General features: G+C 43.0%; 1 protein-coding gene across 1 annotated transcript in view; it reads left to right on the forward strand.

Annotated features, from left to right (window-relative positions):
- The first annotated feature begins 11,435 nt into the window (after positions 1-11,435).
- si:dkey-117n7.5 (uncharacterized protein LOC559444 homolog) overlaps positions 11,436-18,983 on the forward strand; it is a 35,640-nt gene continuing 28,092 nt past the window's right edge. The window contains exons 1-2 of the mRNA XM_060842529.1: positions 11,436-11,688; positions 18,482-18,667. Coding sequence (XP_060698512.1) covers positions 11,436-11,688; positions 18,482-18,667 — 439 coding nt within the window. The remainder of the gene's footprint in view (positions 11,689-18,481; positions 18,668-18,983) is intronic.

Genomic DNA, 18,983 nt, shown 5'->3' on the forward strand with positions numbered 1-18,983 from the left:
GTGCACTAGTAAAGAAAGGGTGACTTGGTGACAGGATACCAAATTAGAATCATGGAGATGTATAGCATGGAAACAGATACTTTGGTTCAACCCAATCTTGTCCCACCTGCTAGCACCGGGCCCATATCCCTCCAAACCCTTTCTATTCATATACCCATCCAAATGCCTCTTGAATGTTGCAATTGTACCAGCCTCCACCACTTCCTCTGGCTGCCACTCCATACACATAGCATCCTCTGTGTGAAAACATTGCCCCTTAGGTCTCTCTTATATCTTTCTCCTCTCACCCTAAACCTATGCCCTCTATTTCTGGAATCTCCAACCCCAGGGAAAAGACTCTGCCTCTTATAATCCATGCCCTTCATAATTTTGTAAACCTCTGGAAGGTTACCCCTCAGCCTCTGATGCTCCAGGAAAAACAGCCCCAGCCTATTCAGTCTCTCTCTATAGCTCAGATCCTCCAATCCTGGCAACATCCTTGTAAATCTTTTCTAAACCCTTTCAAGTTTCCGATAGGAAGGAGAACAAAATTGCACGCAATATTCCAACAATGCCCTAACCAATATCCTGTATACTCGCAACATGACCTCCCAACTCCTGTACTCAACACTCTGACCAATAAAAGAAAGCATACTAATTGCCTTCTTCACTATCCTATCTACCTGCGACTCCACTTTCAAGAAGCTATGAACCTGCATTCCAAGGTCTCTTTGTTCAGCAACACTCCCTAGTTTCTTACATTCAAGTGTATAAGCCCTACTAAGATTTGCTTTCCCAATATGCAGCACCTCGCATTTATCTGAATTAAACTCCATCTGCCACTTCTCAGCCCATTGGCCCATCTGGTCCAGATCCTGTTGTAATCTGAGGTAACCCTCTTCGCTGTCCACTACACCTCCAATTTTGGTGTCATCTGCAAACTTACTAACTGTACCTCTTATGATCGCATCCAAGTCATTTATGTAATTGACAAAAAGTCATGGACCCAGCACTGATCCTTGTGGCAATCCACTAGTTACCGGCCTCCAGTCTGAAAAACAATCCTCCACCACCACCCTCTGAATTCTACCTTTGAGCCAGTTCTGTATCCAAATGGCTAGTTCTCCCTGTATTCCATGAGATCTAATCTTGCTAATCAGTTTCTCATGGGGAACCTTGTTGAATGCCTTACTGAAGTCCTTATAGATCATATCTACCACTCTGCCCTCACCAATGCTCCTTGTTACTGCTTCAAAAAACTCAATCAAGTTTGTGAGACATGATTTCCCACAGACAAAGCCATGTTGACTATCCCTAATCAGTCCTTGCCTTTCCAAATACATGTACATCCTGTCCCTCAGGATTCCCTCCAACAACTTGCCAACCACCGACATCAGGCTCACTGGTCTATAGTTCCCTGGCTTGTCCTTACCACCACGTTTGCCAACCTCCAGTCTTCTAGCACCTCACCTGTGACTATCGATGAGACAAATATCTCAGCAAGAGGCCCTGCAATCACTTCTCTAGCTTTCCACAGAGTTCTAGGGTACACCTGATCAGGACCTGGGGATTTATCCACCTTTATGCGTTTCAAGACATCCACCACTTCCTCTTCTGTAATATGGACATTTTGCAAGATGTTGCCATCTAATTCCCTACATGCTATACTTTCCATCTCCTTTTCCACAGTAAATACTGATGGAAAATACTCGTTTAGTATCTCCCCCATTTTCTGCAGCTCCACACAAAGGCCACCTTGCTGATATTTGAGGGGCCCTATTCTCTCCCTTGTTACCCTTTTGACTTAATGTATTTGTAAAAGTCCTTTGGATTCTCCTTAATTCTATTTGCCAAAGCTATCTCATGTCCCCTTTTTGCCCTCCTGATTTCTCTCTTAAGTATACTCCTACTGCCTTTATATTCCTCTAAGGATTCACTCGATCTATCCTGTCTATACCTTATATCTGGTTCCATTTTTTTCTTAACCAAACTCTCCATTTCTTTAGTCATCCAGCATTCCCTAAACCTACCAGCCTTTCCTTTCACCCTAACAGGAATATACTTTCTCTGGATTCTCTGTATCTCATTTTCGAAGGCTTCCCATTTTCCAGCTGTCCCTTTACCTGGGAGCATCTGCCCCCAGTCAGCTTTTGAAAGTTGTTGCCTAATACCATCAAATTCAGCCTTTCTCCAATTTAGAGCTTCAACTTTTAGATCTGATCTATCCTTTTCCATCATTATTTTAAATCTAATATAATTATGGTCACTGGCCTCAAAGTGCTCCCCCACTGACACCTTAGTCACCTGCCCCACCTTATTTCCTAAGAGTACATCAGGTTTTGCACCTTCTCTAGTAGGTATATCCACATACTGAATCAGAACATTGTCTTGTACACACTTAACAAATTCCTCTCCATTTAAACCTTTAACACTATGGCAGTCCCAGTCTATGTTTAGAAAGTTATAATCCCCTACTATAACCACCCTATTATTCTTCCAGATAGCTGAGATCTCCTTACAAGTTTGTTTCTCAATTTCTCTCTGACTATTAGGATTTCTATAGTACAATCCCAATAAGGTGATCATCCCTTTTTTATTTCTCAGTTCCACCCAAATAACCCCCACCCCCCCCCCGGATGTATTTCCAGGAATATTCTCCCTCAGCACAGCTGTAATGCTAAAGCATATCAAAAACGCCACTTCCCCTCCTCTCTTGCCTCCCTTCCTATCCTTCTTATTGCATTTGTATCCTGGAACATTAAGCTGCCAGTCCTGAGCCATGTTTCTGTAATTGCTATGATATCCCAGTCCCATATTCCTGAGTTCATCAGCCTTCCCTGTTCGGTCCATTGCATTGAAATAAATGCAGTTTTATCTATTAGTCCTACCTTGTCCCTGCCTGCCCTGACTGTTTGACTTGTTTTTGTCCTCAACTTTACCAGTCTCAGACTGATCTCTTTCCTCACTATCTCCCTGGGTCCCACCCACCCACCTTACTAGTTTAAATCCTCCGAGCAGCTCTACCAAATTTCCCTGCCGGTATATTAGCTTCTGTGCAGTTATTTCATAATTGTATTTCTGTTGTAATGCATACATTATGTTTAGATGAAGGGTATTTTTCAGGTCAAGAAGAGTCGATATATATATAGAGAGAGAGAGAGAGAGAGAGAGAGTCATATAGATGTACAGCAGCTTCGGTCCAACCCGTCCATGCCGACCAGATATCCCAACCTGATCTAGTCCCACCTGCCAGCACCCGGCCATATCCCTCCAAACCCTTCCTATCCATGTATCCATTCCTATCCAATGCCTTTTAAATGTTGCAATTGTATCAGTCTCCACCACTTCCTCTGGAAGACAGGTTAAAAATGAGGAAACAGATTGAAATGAGATGAAGTAGAATAATGGGAAAAAAAGAAAACAGGGTCAGAAAATAGGATAAGGGAGTGGCAGAGAGGCTGGTAATAGGGTTTGCACTCTAGCTCTTTCCAGAAAAAAAGAGAAAAATGTGTATATATAACTAGGAGAGGGAAAAGTTCTCTCGACTGGAAACATCACCTTCCTTTTTTGTGTTTTTGTTTTGTTTCTCTGGGTTGTATTCAGCTGCACCAGCAACCACCACCATCACACAAAAAAATACAATCAGGAGGTTAGCATCTCCCAGTTCAGGAAGCTGATTCTGAGCTGACTGGCCACGCAGCCAGTGTGTTCCTGTAAGGAGAACTGATTTCTGTGCTGGCTGAGTTGCAGCCAGTATGTACTGCTGAAAAAAAAATAACCAGATTAGAATCTCCTCAGTTCAGGTAACTGTCTTCAAGCTGGCTGGCCACAGCCAGTGTACTGCGCACTAGTAAATTAAGAGTGACTTGGTGACAGGATACTGGCCTCTGTTGACAAAAAAAATATAAGGAGATTAGAACCTCCTCAGTTGACGGTTGACTCTGAGCTGGCTGGCTACAACCAGTGTACTATGTGAACACGTGAACTGAAGGATGACAGATGATGGGACCCGGCCTTTGTGCCGTTAATTCAGTGGATGGATCCTGGACTTAACCTTTGTACGTGTACCAAGTTTTGGCGTGTGTACCGTGCCTCTGTATGTATACAGTACCTTCCTGTGAGGACTGCGACTCTGTGTACGACTGCGCCTTCATGTGCAGACTTTGCCTTTGTAAGTAGATGTGCATTTGCAGGTGGACTAGGTCTTTGTGAGTAGATTGTGTCTTTATGGTTGGACTGAGTCTTCTTCATATGTACATAATGTTTTTGTGGGTGGACTGGGCCGTTGTGGATGGGCTGGCTGACAGCCAGTCCATGTGTCGATCGTCCAATTGCCAGCCCATGTGTAGGCCAACTGATAGCCAGAAAATGGGCTGATTGAAAGGTAGCCCATGTGTCGACTGACCGATAGCCAGAAGGTCTATAGGTTGATCGATAGCTGGCCCCTATGTCAGCCGACTAATAGCTGGCCCTGTGGGAGGTATGTTAGTGTTTTACTGTTTTGTATTATTGTCTACAATGCAATGTATTCCAATGGAATATTTTATGTTAATATCTTATTCCTTAGTGATGTGCTCTGATGCAGAGTATCTGTTGCTGTTAATTTGTGTGGGTTTTGACTTGCCGCTGAAGCTTTTATTTCTATGATGTTAAGTTTGCTTTTCTTTTTATGTGATATCTTTAGATTTTGCAGTACTTTCTCTAACAGAGGGAATTGACCTGTGTAACAATTTTGTCTGCATCGTTCTACGTTATTGTTTACACTGAGATTTGTGGTGTTCTTTGTTAATGTCTCAATTTCTCTGATGACCTTGATGTACAGTGGTTGTTGCCATGTGTTGTAACTTCATGAGGACTTTGTATTTAAAAAATACAGGAAAACAACCCCACAAGATTAGAATATCCTCAGTGGAGGATTGACTCCAAGCTGGCTGGCTGGCCAAAGCCAGTGTATTGTGTGCTAGTAAACAGGAAAAAAAAACAGGAGATTACTCCTCGGTTTGAAACTAATTCCGAGCTAGCTAGCAACAGCCAGTGTACTGCACTAGCAAACAAAAAGATGACTTGGTGACAGCATGCAGCCTCTGTGCTGTTGTTTCAGTGTGTAGGCCCAAGACTGTGCCTTTGTGTGTAACCTCCATGAGTAGACTGACAGATCCTTGCATAGGCCAGGTGCTGAAGTTCTTATGCAGCAAATGCAAGCAAGTTTCATTCAACTAATGATGTAATTGTCAAGGATGTCATAATACCTTGTATTTTGTGAAAAGTGTTATCATTTTGCAAGACAAAGAAAAACATACGACCAGGAGAGTAGAATCTCCTCAGTTTGAAGGACGGACTCCGTGATGGTTAGGCGCCAGTGAATAAAGGGTGACTTGGTGATCGGACACAGCCTCTCTGCCATTGTTTTAGTATGTAGGCCCAAGACTGCCCCTTTGTGTGTAAGTGTCATGTGTAGGCCCCGGACTGAAGTTCTTATTAGATTAGATTAGATTACTTATAGTGTGGAAACAGGCCCTTTGTAGTAGTGGTTCTGTTCGCCGAGCTGGAAGTTTTTGTTGCAAACGTTTCGTCCCCTGGCTAGGAGACATCATCAGTGCTGTGGAGCCTCCTGCGAAGCGCTTCTTTGATGTTTCTTCCGGCATTTATAGTGGTCTGTCCTTGCCGCTTCCGGTGTCAGTTTTGGCTGTCCGCTGTAGTGATTGGTATATTGGGTCCAGGTCGATGTGTCTGTTGATGGAATTTGTGGATGAATGCCATGCCTCTAGGAATTCCCTGGCTGTTCTCTGTCTGGCTTGCCCTATGATAGTAGTGTTTTCCCAGTCGAATTCATGTTGCATGTTGTCTGAGTGTGTGGCTACTAGGGATAGCCAGGGGACGAAACGTTTGCAACAAAAACTTCCAGCTCGGCGAACAGAACCACTACAACAAGCACCCGAGCTACAAATCTTCGCACAAACTTTGAACAGGCCCTTCGGCCCAACAAGTCCACACCGACCGGCCGAAGCGCAACCCACCCATTCCCCTACATTTACCCCTTTACCTAACACTACGGGCAATTTAGATTAGATTAGATTACTTTTTAGATTAGATTACTTACAGTGTGGAAACAGGCCCTTCGGCCCAACAAGTCCACACCGACCCGCCGAAGCGCAACCCACCCATACCCCTACATTTACCCTTTTACCTAACACTACGGGCAATTTAGCATGGTCAATTCACCTGACCTGCACATCTTTGGACTATGGGAGGAAACCGGAGCACCCAGAGAAAACCAACGCAGACAAGGGGAGAACGTGCAAACTCCACACAGTCAGTCGCCTGAGGCAGGAACTGAACCCGGGTCTCTGGCGCTGTGAGGCAGCAGTGCTAACCACTATGCCACCGTGCCACCCACCATATAGTGGAGGAAATGCAAGCAAGTTTCATCCAACTAGTGGTGCACTTGTCAGTGACGTTGTAATTCCTTCTGTTTTGTGAAAAGAATTAGGATTTTGCAAGAGAAGGAAAAGAAAGCGCATGACTAGGAGAGTGGAATCTCCTCCGTTTAAAGGACAGACTCTGCGCTGTCTGGGTACAGCCAGTGTACTGTGCACGAGTAAATAAAGGGTGGCTTGGTGACAGAACCTGGCCTCCGTGCAGTTATTTCAGTGGCAACGGAATAAAACAGGACGTGCCTGATGACTTGCAATTGTCATCTTGGAGTAAGGAAAGCACTTCTGGCATCATGCCTCTATTTGGGAAGTTTGACTCATTTGACCCTACTGTTGAAGACTGGTCCAGTGTGTGGAAAGAATGCAATATTTTTTCTGGGCAAACGACATTGGGTCAGATAAAAGCAATGAGTAATCCACCTGACTGTATGTGGACCCACAGCATTTTCGGTTGTAAAGGGCTTAACTTTCCCAAAGGCACCAGAGACTAAAACTTTCCAAGACTTGGCAGAGTTCCTCCACCTCTGCCGTATCTGCTCCCAGGAGGACCAGTTCCACCACAGAACACACCAGATGGCCTCCTTCTTTAGAGACCATAATTTCCCTTCCCACATGGTTAAAGATGCCCTCCAAGGCATCTCGTCCACATCCCACACTCCCACCCTCAGACCCCACCAGGTAGTCATGGAGGGAACGGTCTTTGCGGAAGACAGAAAGACTTGGGGAGCGAAATATATCCCTGGTGGTGGGGTCTTTTTGGAGGTGGCGGAAACGTCAGTGGAAGATTTGATTTATGCGAAGGTTGGTAGGGTGGTAGGTGAGCACCAGGGGTGTTCTGTCCTTGTTACAGTTAGTCCAAGCCCCCCTACAACCCACCCTCCCATCTTGGCACCTCCCCCTGCGACCGCATGAACTGCAAAACCTGCGCCCACACATCCTCCATCCAAGGCCCTAAAGGAGCCTTCCACATCCATCAAAGTTTTACCTGCACATCCACTAATATCATTTATTGTATCCGTTGCTGCTGATGCGGTCTCCTCTACATTGGGGAGACTGGACGCCTCCTAGCAGAGCTCTTTAGGGAACATCTCCGGGACAGCTGCACCAATCAACCGCACTGCCCTGTGGCCCAACATTTCAACTCCCCCTCCCACTCTGCCGAGGACATGGAGGTCCTGGGCCTCCTTCACCACCGCTCCCTCACCACCAGATGCCTGGAGGAAGAATGCCTCATCTTCTGCCTCGGAACACTTCAACCCCAGGACATCAATGTGGACTTCAACAGTTTCCTCATTTCCCCTTCCCCCACCTCACCCTAGTTTCAAACTTCCAGCTCAGCACTGTCCCCATGACTTGTCCTACCTGCCTATCTTCTTTTCCACCTATCCACTCCACCCTCCTCCCTGACCTACCACCCTCATCCCCTCCCCCACTCACCTATTGTACTCCATGCTACTTTCTCCCCACCCCCACCCTCCTCTAGCTTATTTCTCTATGCTTCAGGCTCTCTGCCTTTATTCCTGATGAAGGGCTTTTGCCCAAAATATTGATTTTGCTGCTCCTTGGATGCTGCCTGAACTGCTGTGCTCTTCCAGCACCACCAATCCAAAATCTGATTTCCAGCATCTGCAATCATTGTTTTTACCTTGGTGAAGGAATATAATGGCCCCAAACCTCCTCTAATCCTGAAACACTATCAGTTTTATTCCGCTGTTAGAGAACCAGTCGATTCCATATCAGGATTTTTGATGACATTCCAACAACTGGCAGAGTTAACCCTGAATGAGATGCTGAGAGACTGTTTGATATGTGGGATTAATGATGTAACCATGCAGAAGCATCTATTAGCTGAAGCCCAGCTGGACTTCAAACAGGCACTTCAGCTAGCCTTGTCATTAGAAAATGTGGCAAGCAGAGCATGGGAACTACAAGGCATCCCATTGGAAGTGGACAACATCACCTGTCTAACTAAGCCTGGGGAATACCACGTGAGTATAGACAATCACAGATCCTCACAAAGGGCATGTCCTGAGCAGAGGGACTCTGGCAAACCCACACAGCAGAATCCACAACAAAACTGAGCCTCAGCTAAATGGCTAAACAGTTCTTAAAGATTTGGGCCATTGTAGTTGCTGACGGTAGGCGGACCAGTGACAGCAAAGGAGTCCTACAAGCCCTGACTTGAGTAGCAAAACTTGTAGACTGGTATCCAGGAGCATGCACACCATGGAAAGTTCCCTTACATTTGCGATGGCACAATTAAATTGCTTAGTGACTCTCAAATCTGAGCCAATTAAAATTATCTTTTGCTTAAATGGTCACCGAGTTCCCATGGAGTTTGATACTGACACAGCTGTATCTGTGGTTGCAGAGTCTGTCTTTAACAAGATTCGCACAGGACTCTAATCTTTAAGCTTGTGCAAGACCTCAGCCTGACAGAGAACATACACTTGGGAACCGTTGCAAATTGAGGGTACAATTCCTATGAGAAGCAGTTGACGTAATTACCACTGATGGCAGTAAATGACTCAGGTCAAAGCCTTTTGGGGCAGAATTGGTTGAGAAAGATTCACCTTGATTGGTTCAGCATTTTTCGACTGGAAAATGCCGCTTCAGTGAAGTCCTAGTGAAATATCAGAAGTTTTTCCAAGAAGGGCTTGGGCCTATCAAAGGGCCAAATCCACCTTAAATGTTGACCAGGACACAATTCCAAGATTTTGCAAGGCCTACCCAGTGCCATTTGCCTTGCAGGCAAAAGTAAAGATGGAAATCCAAAGGCTGGAGAGCAAAGGAACCATTAAACCAGTGCAGTTTGGAAAATGAGCAGCACTGGTCATACCAATTGTGAAGCCTGACAGCTCAGTTTGCCTTTGTGGGAATTTCAAGCAAACGTTACCCACTTTGTGCAGCTGAATAAATACCCGATCCCTCATATAGAGGACTCGTTTGCAAAGTTGGCAATTGCAACTGGACAATGAGTCCCAGAGGTATGCTGCAAACAATACCCACAAGGGTTTAAATCAATATACAAAACAGTCATTTGGGGTATCATCAGCCTGCGCTGTTTTCCAGTGGACCATGGAAAACATTTTACAAGGGCTACCCCAGGTTTCCATTTATCTGGATGATGTACTAATAATAGGGAAGACCAATAAAGAGCACTTGGACATAGTGCTTAAACATTTCTCCCTGGCAAGCATGTGCCTTAGAAGGGAAAAATGTGTTCCAGTTGCCCTGAGTGACTTACTTGGATTACAGAGTTGACAAAAATCAGGTTATACCCATTTAAAGAGAAAGTGAGGGCAATCAAAGGAGGCTCAGCTCCCATATCCATACTAGAGCTTATATCTTTCCTTGGGTTAGTGAATTATCATGGAAGATTCATATGTAACTTGGTCTCCATCTTGGCACCCTTACACATATTGAAAAAGGGTCAGCATTGGAAATGGTCACAAAGCCAAGAAACAGCCTTCAGGGAAGTGGAAAAGCAGCTATCGTCATCTAATGGTGTTGGCCCACTATGATCCAAAGTAAGAAGTAGTGCTGACATGTGATACCTCCCCATACAGTATTGGGGTAGCGTTGGCTCACCTGTGGCCCAATGGAGAGGAAATAGTGTATGCTAGCTGGACTTAGGCTGATGCCGAATGCAAATATGCCCAGATGGAGAAGGAAGGTTTTGTGATCATTTTTGGTGTGAGGAAGTTCTACCAGTACCTTTACGGGTACGAATTTTTCATAGTAATAAATCAAAAACCCCTGTTAGGGCTACCGAAGGAAGACAAGGTAGCTTCCAGTAGAATTCAGCATTGGTCCCTTATTCTCAGTGTATGCAAGTCCAAGTTAGAACACCATTCCAGCAAGCCAAGTGACTAATGTGGATGCCTTGAGCTGCCTCCCAATGGCAGATACTCCTCCAGTGGTGCCTCCCTGGAAGAGTTAATTTTGGTTTTAAACTTTCTGGACACTCTTCCAGACACCACAGACAATATCCGACTGTGAACATAAAAAGAACCTGTCCTAGAGCAATTGCAACTGCTGGTGGTAAAGGGGTAAACAGAAGGGCCATCACAAGCAGGACTGAAATCTTTCTGGACCCGGTGAGACCAGATTATCGTAGAGGAGTCCATATTACTGTGGGAGCAAGGGTGATTGTCCTGGGTAAAGGTTGCTGCCTGATATTAGCCAAACTCCATCAGGATCATCTAGCAGCTTCCAAGATGCCAGCAAGAAGCTATGTCTGGTTTGGATACTGACATAGCTGCATTGGTAAGGAAGTGCCTAGAGTGCCAACAAGAACTAAATTGCCACCTGTAGCACCTCCACATTTGTGGGTATGGCTGAACAAACCCTGGACTTGGTTGCATGTTGACTATGCTGGTCCTTTCATGGGCTCAATGATCCTGGTCAATGTGGATGTTCATTCAAAGTGGTTGGGTGTGCTTAAAGTTTGTTCAGCAAATTCAGGGAAGATGACTGAGAAGTTGCAAGCATTGGTCGTGATACACAGATTCCCAGAAGTATTGGTCATGGACAATGGGATGTCATTTACCACAGGGAATTCAAATATTTCCTGTAGTCAAATAACATTTGACACAAGGACATCTCCATACCATTCTTCATCCAATGGTCTAGCAGAAAGACTGGTCCAAACATTGAAGGCAGTCTTAAAGAAGCAGTCTACAGCATGAATTGAGACCAAACTCTCCCAGTTCTTGTTCAATTATAGGACCACCCCAAACAACAACAGGAATAGCACCAGCGGAGTTGCTGATGGGAAGAAGACTCTGCCCCAAGTTAAACCTGATATTTCCAGACATGGGTTGGGAGGGTGAAACAACAGCAGAAACACGAATGCCAGCCAAATTTCTCCTCAAAGCAAGAGAAACAATTTAATTTGGGGGTGAAGTTTGGTGCCAGAACCATGGAAATGGCCCTGTATGGGTATGGGGCGAGGTTGACGCGAGGTCAGGTCCCATGACTTACAAAGTTTGGGTAGGTGATACACTCCAGAACAAATACATGGATCACCTGAAAGCTGTTACCTTGCAAACGGGGCAGCAGCAAACCATACCTGACCCCTCAGAACAGCCAGAATGCCTGTCAGAAATTGCACATGCTCCCCCTCCATCTAGTGTCGAGGAAACCTCAGAGTCTGAAATGGATGCAGCCTTGATACCATTGCCAGAAAAAGAAGAGAAGGAGACTCTTCGAGAAGTTCTGGAAGCAAGAGACCTGTCATGGTCCAGTACACACCGCCTGTGCCTGAGTCCAAGTTGGAGGTATTGGACCTGGGTCAAAAGCGTCGCAAATGAAACACCAGGTCTACATCCCCAGATATAGGGGGCAGGATGTACTGATTGGAACCAGAGTGACCTCGTTAACTGCCAGGTTCTTGATTGGGGTTGTCAACCTGCGTCAATCAGGAAAGCCTTGGCTGACCAATAGCGACAGCCAGTGTGCTGTGCACTAGTAAATGAAGGGTGACTTGGTGTTGGGATCTGGCTTCTTTGCAGTTATTTCACAGGTCTTTTCATTACTGCAAATCAAAGGGCTCTTAAAATTAATTATTTCATCTACCTTTACCATCCAGTCCATACCAGACACCACCCCCACCCCTCGCAAACTACCATCACTGCTTTGTTAGCTCATTTCCTATCTTTGTATCTGCATTTGATGTCACATTTTTGTGGGGGATGCTGGTAATAAGATTCTACTCAAGATAAACTTTGGAATTATCTCTCCGTTTTTGATCTGGTTGACTAAGTTTAATTGAAATGCAATAGCTACATGCTAATAAAGAAAAAAAAATTGATTCCCTTTCAGTCAGTTGCAAACAGATGGGAACCATTGTCCCTTCCTCAACTGATTGTAATACCAGTAATATATCAAATGCTTTGAGCAGTTTAGTAATATCACCTGAATCTTTGGATATATCACTGTTTTGCAACAAACTTTGTCCTAATTTTATTAATCATTTTGTTAATTTGTTTAATGTATGAAAAATATTATTGCTATTCGAGTTTTTGAATTGAGTTGAATTTATTGTCACGTATACCGAGGCACAGTGAAAAGCTTTGTCTTGCAACCAGACAGGCAGATCATATAGTTAAGTAGCATAGATAGTAAATAATAGGTAAACAGCAGCAAAAACAAAAACACAGGTACGGGCAAATCTTAAGAGTTTGTGAGTCCATTCAGTATTCTCACAACAGTAGGGTAGAAACTCACAAAACCAGCTGGTCTGTGTGTTCAGGCTTCTGTACCTTCTCCCCGATGGTAGAGGTTGTAGAAAATCATTGCTAGGGTAGGATGGATCTTTAAGAGTGCTGGTGGCCTTTCCTTGACAGTGGGCCTGGTAGATGGATTCTATAGATGGAAGAGAAATGCTGGAAAATCTCAGCAGATCTGGCAGCATCTGTAAGGAGACAAAAGAGCTGATATTTCGAGTCTAACTGACCCTTTGATGCTGCCAGACCTGCTGAGATTTTCCAGCATTTCTCTTTTCATTTCAGATTCCAGTATCCGCAGGAATTTGCTTTTATTTATAGATGGAAGATTGGCCTTTGTGATCATCCTGGCTATGTTAATTACTCTCTGTAACCGTCTCTGACCTTAAATGATACAGTTACCATACCAGGTAGTGATACATCCAGACAGAATGCTCTCGATGGCGCACCTATAAATGTTGGCAAGGGCATTCGCTGTCGTGTCAAATTTTCTCAGCTGTCTGAAGAAGCAGAGACGTTTTTGGGTCTTTGTAACCAGTGCATCCACATGAAGAGTCCAAGAAAGCTTGTTGTGGATGACCCAGGAGCTTGACACTCTCCACACATTCCACCTCTGTGCTGTTAATGTGTAGGGGGGGCATGAGTAATATCCTGCCGAAAGTCAATAATGAGTTCCTTGGTTTTGCTGGCATTGAGAGCTAGGTTGTTCTCAGTGCACTATTTTTCCAGGTCTCCCACCTCCCGTCTGTAGTCTGTTTTCATCGCCATCTGAGATTCAACCGACTATGGTGGTGTCATCAGCGAACTTGTAAATGGCATTAGTCTGGTATTTGGCGACACAGTCATGGGTATACAATGAGTACAGTAAGGGGCTGAGTACCAACCTCTGGGGGGGCTCCAGTGAGGATGAAATATTGTCCCCAATTTTCACTGATTGTGGCCTGTGGGTCAGGAAACTGAGGATCCAGTTGCAGAGGGTGGGGCTTAGTCCGAGATCACTAAGTTTAGTAATCAGTCTCAAGGGGATAATAGTGTAGAAGACTGAATTGTACTCGATGAGTAGGAGTCTTATGTAGCTCTGTGTCAAGATGTTGTAGGGAGGAATGAGGGCAAGTGATATGGCATCCGACAAGGGTCTGTTGGTCCGATAGGTAAATTGGAATGGGTCAAAGAGTAGTGGGAGGCTGGAGTTGATTAATGCCATGACCAACCTTTCAAAGCACTTCATGACCACCGAAGTTAGGGCCACTGGAGGCTAGTCATTGAGCCTTCTTAGGCACAGGGATGATGTTGGCCCTCTTGAAACAGCCTGGGACAGTGGCCTGCTGCAGGGAGAGGTTGAAGATGTCCAAGATGATCTCTGCCAGTTGATCTGCGATGTTACTATGACAATCTGAATTTTTTTACTCATGAGTTACTGTTTAAATTAATTCATGGAAGCCCTGCAATTAGATTTAAAAGCATACAGCATCTATATTTAATGTGAAAGCTAGGATAACTTCCACTGGTTGTTGCAGACCAAAAAAGAATGAGATATTCCAGAGCTGACAGGGTATATTGAGAGGCCAGATGTAATAGCGCAGCAAGTGTGCCCAAACTTCAAAAATATTGGCTATTTTTAATTCATCAAGAAGAACCATCAAGACCATGCATAACTAGAAGTAATTGAAAATAATTTGATCCATCAATAGATTTTTTAAAATTGTGAATCAAAGTGGACAACATCGTTTTTGGGCAGTTAATGATGTTTATATTTCAATAACCAATATAATAGCTGTCCTGATCATGGAGGCACCAATCAAATTATCCAGTCATTAATGATGAGTTAGAACAGTTGCAATGTTTATTCAATTGAAAATGGTTTATTTGAATGAATATGATTTTTGTCACTTTTCTTCCTAGAAAAAGGAGCAGGAGAAGGCTGCTCAGCTCTTTGAATCTATTCTACCATCCAGTATGATAATTGCTGATCATCCAACTCAGTATCCTGTTCCCACTTTTTAACCATACCCTTTGATTCTTTTAACCCTAAGAATTATATCTATCTCCTTCTTGAAAACATTCAATGTTTTGGCATCAACCGCTTTCTGAAGCAGAGAATTCTACAGGCTTATCTGTAGGTCAAGAAATTATTCCTCATCTCAGTCTTAAATGGCCTAACCCCATACCTTTAGACTGTGACTGGTGGTTCTGGGCTCCCCAGTTATCAGGGACAATCTTCCTGCATCTATCTGGTTTATTCCATTTATAATTGTTATATGTCTCTGTTAAATACACCCATTCTTCTAAATTTCAGTGGTATAGTCCAAAATGATTCAGTCTCTCCATGATTGTCTTGGTATCCCAGGAATCAGTCTGGTTTTCATCAGGAAATTTATTAAACTTTAAATGAATTAAATTATGAGGACAGATGTATAGTTTAGACTTTTATTCCTCAAGTATGGAAGGTTAAAGGGCTATCTATTTGGATGTTTAAGGATTTCCAGGGATTTTTTCCTCTGATGGGAAAGATCACAAAAAAGCCAAAACCTTCAAATTAGAACTAAGCCATTGAGAAATGATGTCAAGAAGTGTTCCTTCACAAAAAAGATTCGTATAAATCTGCAACATTCTTCCCCAAAAGCTTTTGACGCTGGAGTGAAATGAACATGAGAAAACTGGATTTGCTGATTTTTGATAGGTAAGCATATTAAGGAATCAAATCTGGAAGTTGGAGTTAAAATGTGGTCAGCCTTGATCTAATCAAATAACAGCTTGGGCTTGAGGGATTAAATGGTCTCTTCCTGCTCTTATGATTTTACATATACTATTTGTTTGGAAATTAAATGATTAATTCCACAATATGTACACAATTAATGAGAAATGTTTATTTGTGGATGAAATTTCTCTTAAATCAGTATGTGACCATCTTGTTTTTCTCAGGAATTAACAAGTTGCCAACAAAATTGTAGAATGCACTACTTTGAAATATTTTTATCTCTGAAATGAATTCTGTGAGAAGGTCAATCATTACAAAGAAAATCAGTTGTATATTATTAGTTAAAAGAGAAATGTTATCCATTATTTTTATTTCTGTAATAATCATGGGTGTTGTATTATATGTGGTTTTAGAGTTGGGCATAAATAGGTATATTGATAAGCATTCAGTTTCAACACAGTTGCATTGAACAGTTTTGTAACTAGGGAATAATTGGGGCTATAGTGTATCTGTACTGTGCTAGAGAACCCTCTCTCTATTATGCTCTGGATTATCTGTGTCTTAAAGCCATACGCAATAAAGGAGCATGACTACTGATTATTATTTACTACACGCTGCATTAATACTACATTATTGATCACTGGCCAGTCGGTGTGAAAGAAAGCTAAGTAGGCAAGATTAGTGTGATAGCATTGTGTAAATGCAATGCCTTTTATCCCCAGTGGAGTATGTTTCCCAATAAATTATTTTTAATATTGTAGAGTTGATGGAAATAATTTATTTCTTGTAATGCAAAAACAATATTACATTTACAATGAGATCTAAAGTTGGACTTACTGGGTCATTCCTTAAACATGGTTCATATGGACTTTGAAGTTCAAGCCCAAGCAATGACAATAGCAGATAAATAGTCAGGCATTGAACTCCACTTGAGAAATTGGAACCATTTTCTTCTAACCATCCTGTGTTTTGCTGAGAGAGTGCTGCATTATTGAAGATACCGTCATTGCAATGAAATGTCAAATTGAGGCTTTGTTTGCCAATTTGAGTAGATATTAAAGATCAAAAAGCACATTTTGAATAACACCCAACATTCTTTCTCCAACACCACTAAAACTAAATTAGATGATCAGTTATCTTTGCCATTTCTGGATCTTACTGTCTTTGCCTGCAGCTCAGTAATCAATGTACCTTCATTTGATTTGATTTAATGTATTACCGTCACGTGTACCAAGGCACTGTGAAAAATATTGCCTTGCATGCTTCACAAGCAGATCGTACCATACAAGTGCATCAGGGTAATGGAACAGGGTGCAGGATACAGTGTTACAGCTGCCAAAAAGATGCAGACAGAGAGATCAACAGTACCATTTAAGAGGTCCATTCAAAAGTCTGATGAAAGTGGGGAAGAAGCAGTTCCTGAATCTTTTCATACATGTATTCAAATTTTTATATCTTCTGTCCAATGGAAGAGGCTGGAAGAGAGTATAACCATGTTGGGAGGTGTCTTTGATTGTGTCAGTTGCTTTCTCAATGCAGCAGAAATTATAGATGAATGGGAATTATAGACGAAAGTCAATGAATGGGAAGCTAGTTTGCATAATGTTTCTTGCAGTCTTGGGAAGAGCAGTTGCCATACTACACTGTGATACATTTAGATAGGATGCTTTCAATGGTGCATCTATTAAAAATTTGTAATAGTGAGGAAATAGAGGCATATTCTGCTTTCTTGACTGTAGTGTCAATGTGGGTGAGCCAGGACAGATCGGTGGTGATCGTCACTCCCAGGAACTTGACGCGCTCAACCATCTCCACCTCCGCCCCATTGATGCAGACAGGGGCTTGCCCTCCACTCCATTTCCTGAAATCAACACCAGCTCCTTCACTTTGCTGCCATTGATTGGGAGATTTGTCTTAACACCATGCTGCTAAGCACTCTATCTCCTTCCCATACTCAGTCTCTTTGTTATTTGAAATCCAATCTACAACAGTAATGTTGTCAGCAAATTTGTAAATGGAGTTGGTGTGGAATTTGGCCACACAGTCATGTGTATAAGGATTACAGTAGGAGGCTGAGTATGCAATCTTGCAAGACACGGTTGTTGAAAATTATTGTGGAGGAGGTGTTGACAGCTATCACTGACTGTGGTCTGTTAGTTAGGAAGTCGAGAATCCACTTACAGAGCGGGGAGCAGAGACCCAAGCCCTGGAGTTTACAGATGAGATTGTTTAGAATTATGGTGTTGAAGGCAGAGCTGTAATCAATAGGTAAGAGCCTGACATAGGTATCCTTGTTATCCAGATGTTCCAGGCATGAGTGCAGGGCCCGGGAGATGGCATATGCCTTGGACCTGTTGCATCAATAGTCTTAATTGCAAGGGATCAAGGCAACCTGGGTGGCTGGATTTGATGTGATCCATGACCAATCTCATGAAGCACTTCATAGTTATGGATGTCACATGCACGGCGGAAAGCATTGAGACACACTGCATGATTTTGCTTTGGCATGGGATGATGGTGGTCTTCTTGAAGCAGTTGGGAAATTCAAATTGTGGTAAGGAGAGGTTAAAGATGTCTGTAAATTCTCCTACTAACTGGTGTGTGCAGGATCTGAGTACATGGCTGGGGACTCCATCTGGGTCATTCGCTATCCATGGGCTCACCCTTAAGGCTCATCTAACATCTGTGGTGGCAACCGAAGGTACAGGTGCATCCCAGGCTTTTGGTACAGGTGATATTGTTCACTGCCCTTCTGTTCAAAGTGAACATAGAATACATTGAGATCATCAGGTAGGGATGCACTGTTGCCCATGGTTCTGTTTGACTTTGCTTTGCAGCCCTTTATGTCGTGTATTGCTTCTTGGTTTTCCTGACAGTCTTGTAACGGATATACTTGGATTTCCTGCATATGTCAGGATCGCCCAACTTGAATGCGTCAGACGTGAATTCCAGTAGGGGGTGGATCTCCTGGTTCATTCATGATTTCCAGGTGGTAAACATTCAAATTAATTTCTTCTGCACACATTCATCTACACACTTATTCATGAAGCCTATAATGGTAAAGGCATACCTCAATTTGTATGAATATGTTTTGGTAGATGCTGTATTATTGCAAGTCTTTCTTCTTGTTTGTCCTTTAGGAAGAGATTTCCAGCTGATCATTAGAACAGGTAATTCTGATGAAGACTGGGGAAAAGATGCTGAAGGGCAGAAGGTTGCATTTGATAGAAAAGACTATGAAGATGACAGTGAAGAAGTTGAATTTGAAGATGAAGTTAGCTTCGCAAATGTAACACAACTTGAGCAACAAATGCCAAACACTACAGGTAGAGTATGAATTATTGAAGAAGTATTTTGAGTACAAGTTTCTGTGCAGGTAAAGCAGAAATAGAATATCCAGGGCTAACCCCCTATGCCCAACATTAAAATAATATTGTATGTTTTTACGTATTTCAATCATTTCATTTAACAAAAGTATTATCCAGCTGGGTCAAGATTTTATTGACATTAACCCCATCCATTATCTCACTAACAGTTTTTTCCACATGTTTACTAGTTTCAGTGTGAAGAAATTAATTTTCAACTGTTGAATTTCCATACTGTCTGATTAAAGGATTTGTATCCACGTCACTTAGTATTTGC

The sequence above is a fragment of the Hemiscyllium ocellatum genome, chromosome 23, assembly GCF_020745735.1.
Source record: "Hemiscyllium ocellatum isolate sHemOce1 chromosome 23, sHemOce1.pat.X.cur, whole genome shotgun sequence".
NCBI lineage: Eukaryota > Metazoa > Chordata > Chondrichthyes > Orectolobiformes > Hemiscylliidae > Hemiscyllium > Hemiscyllium ocellatum.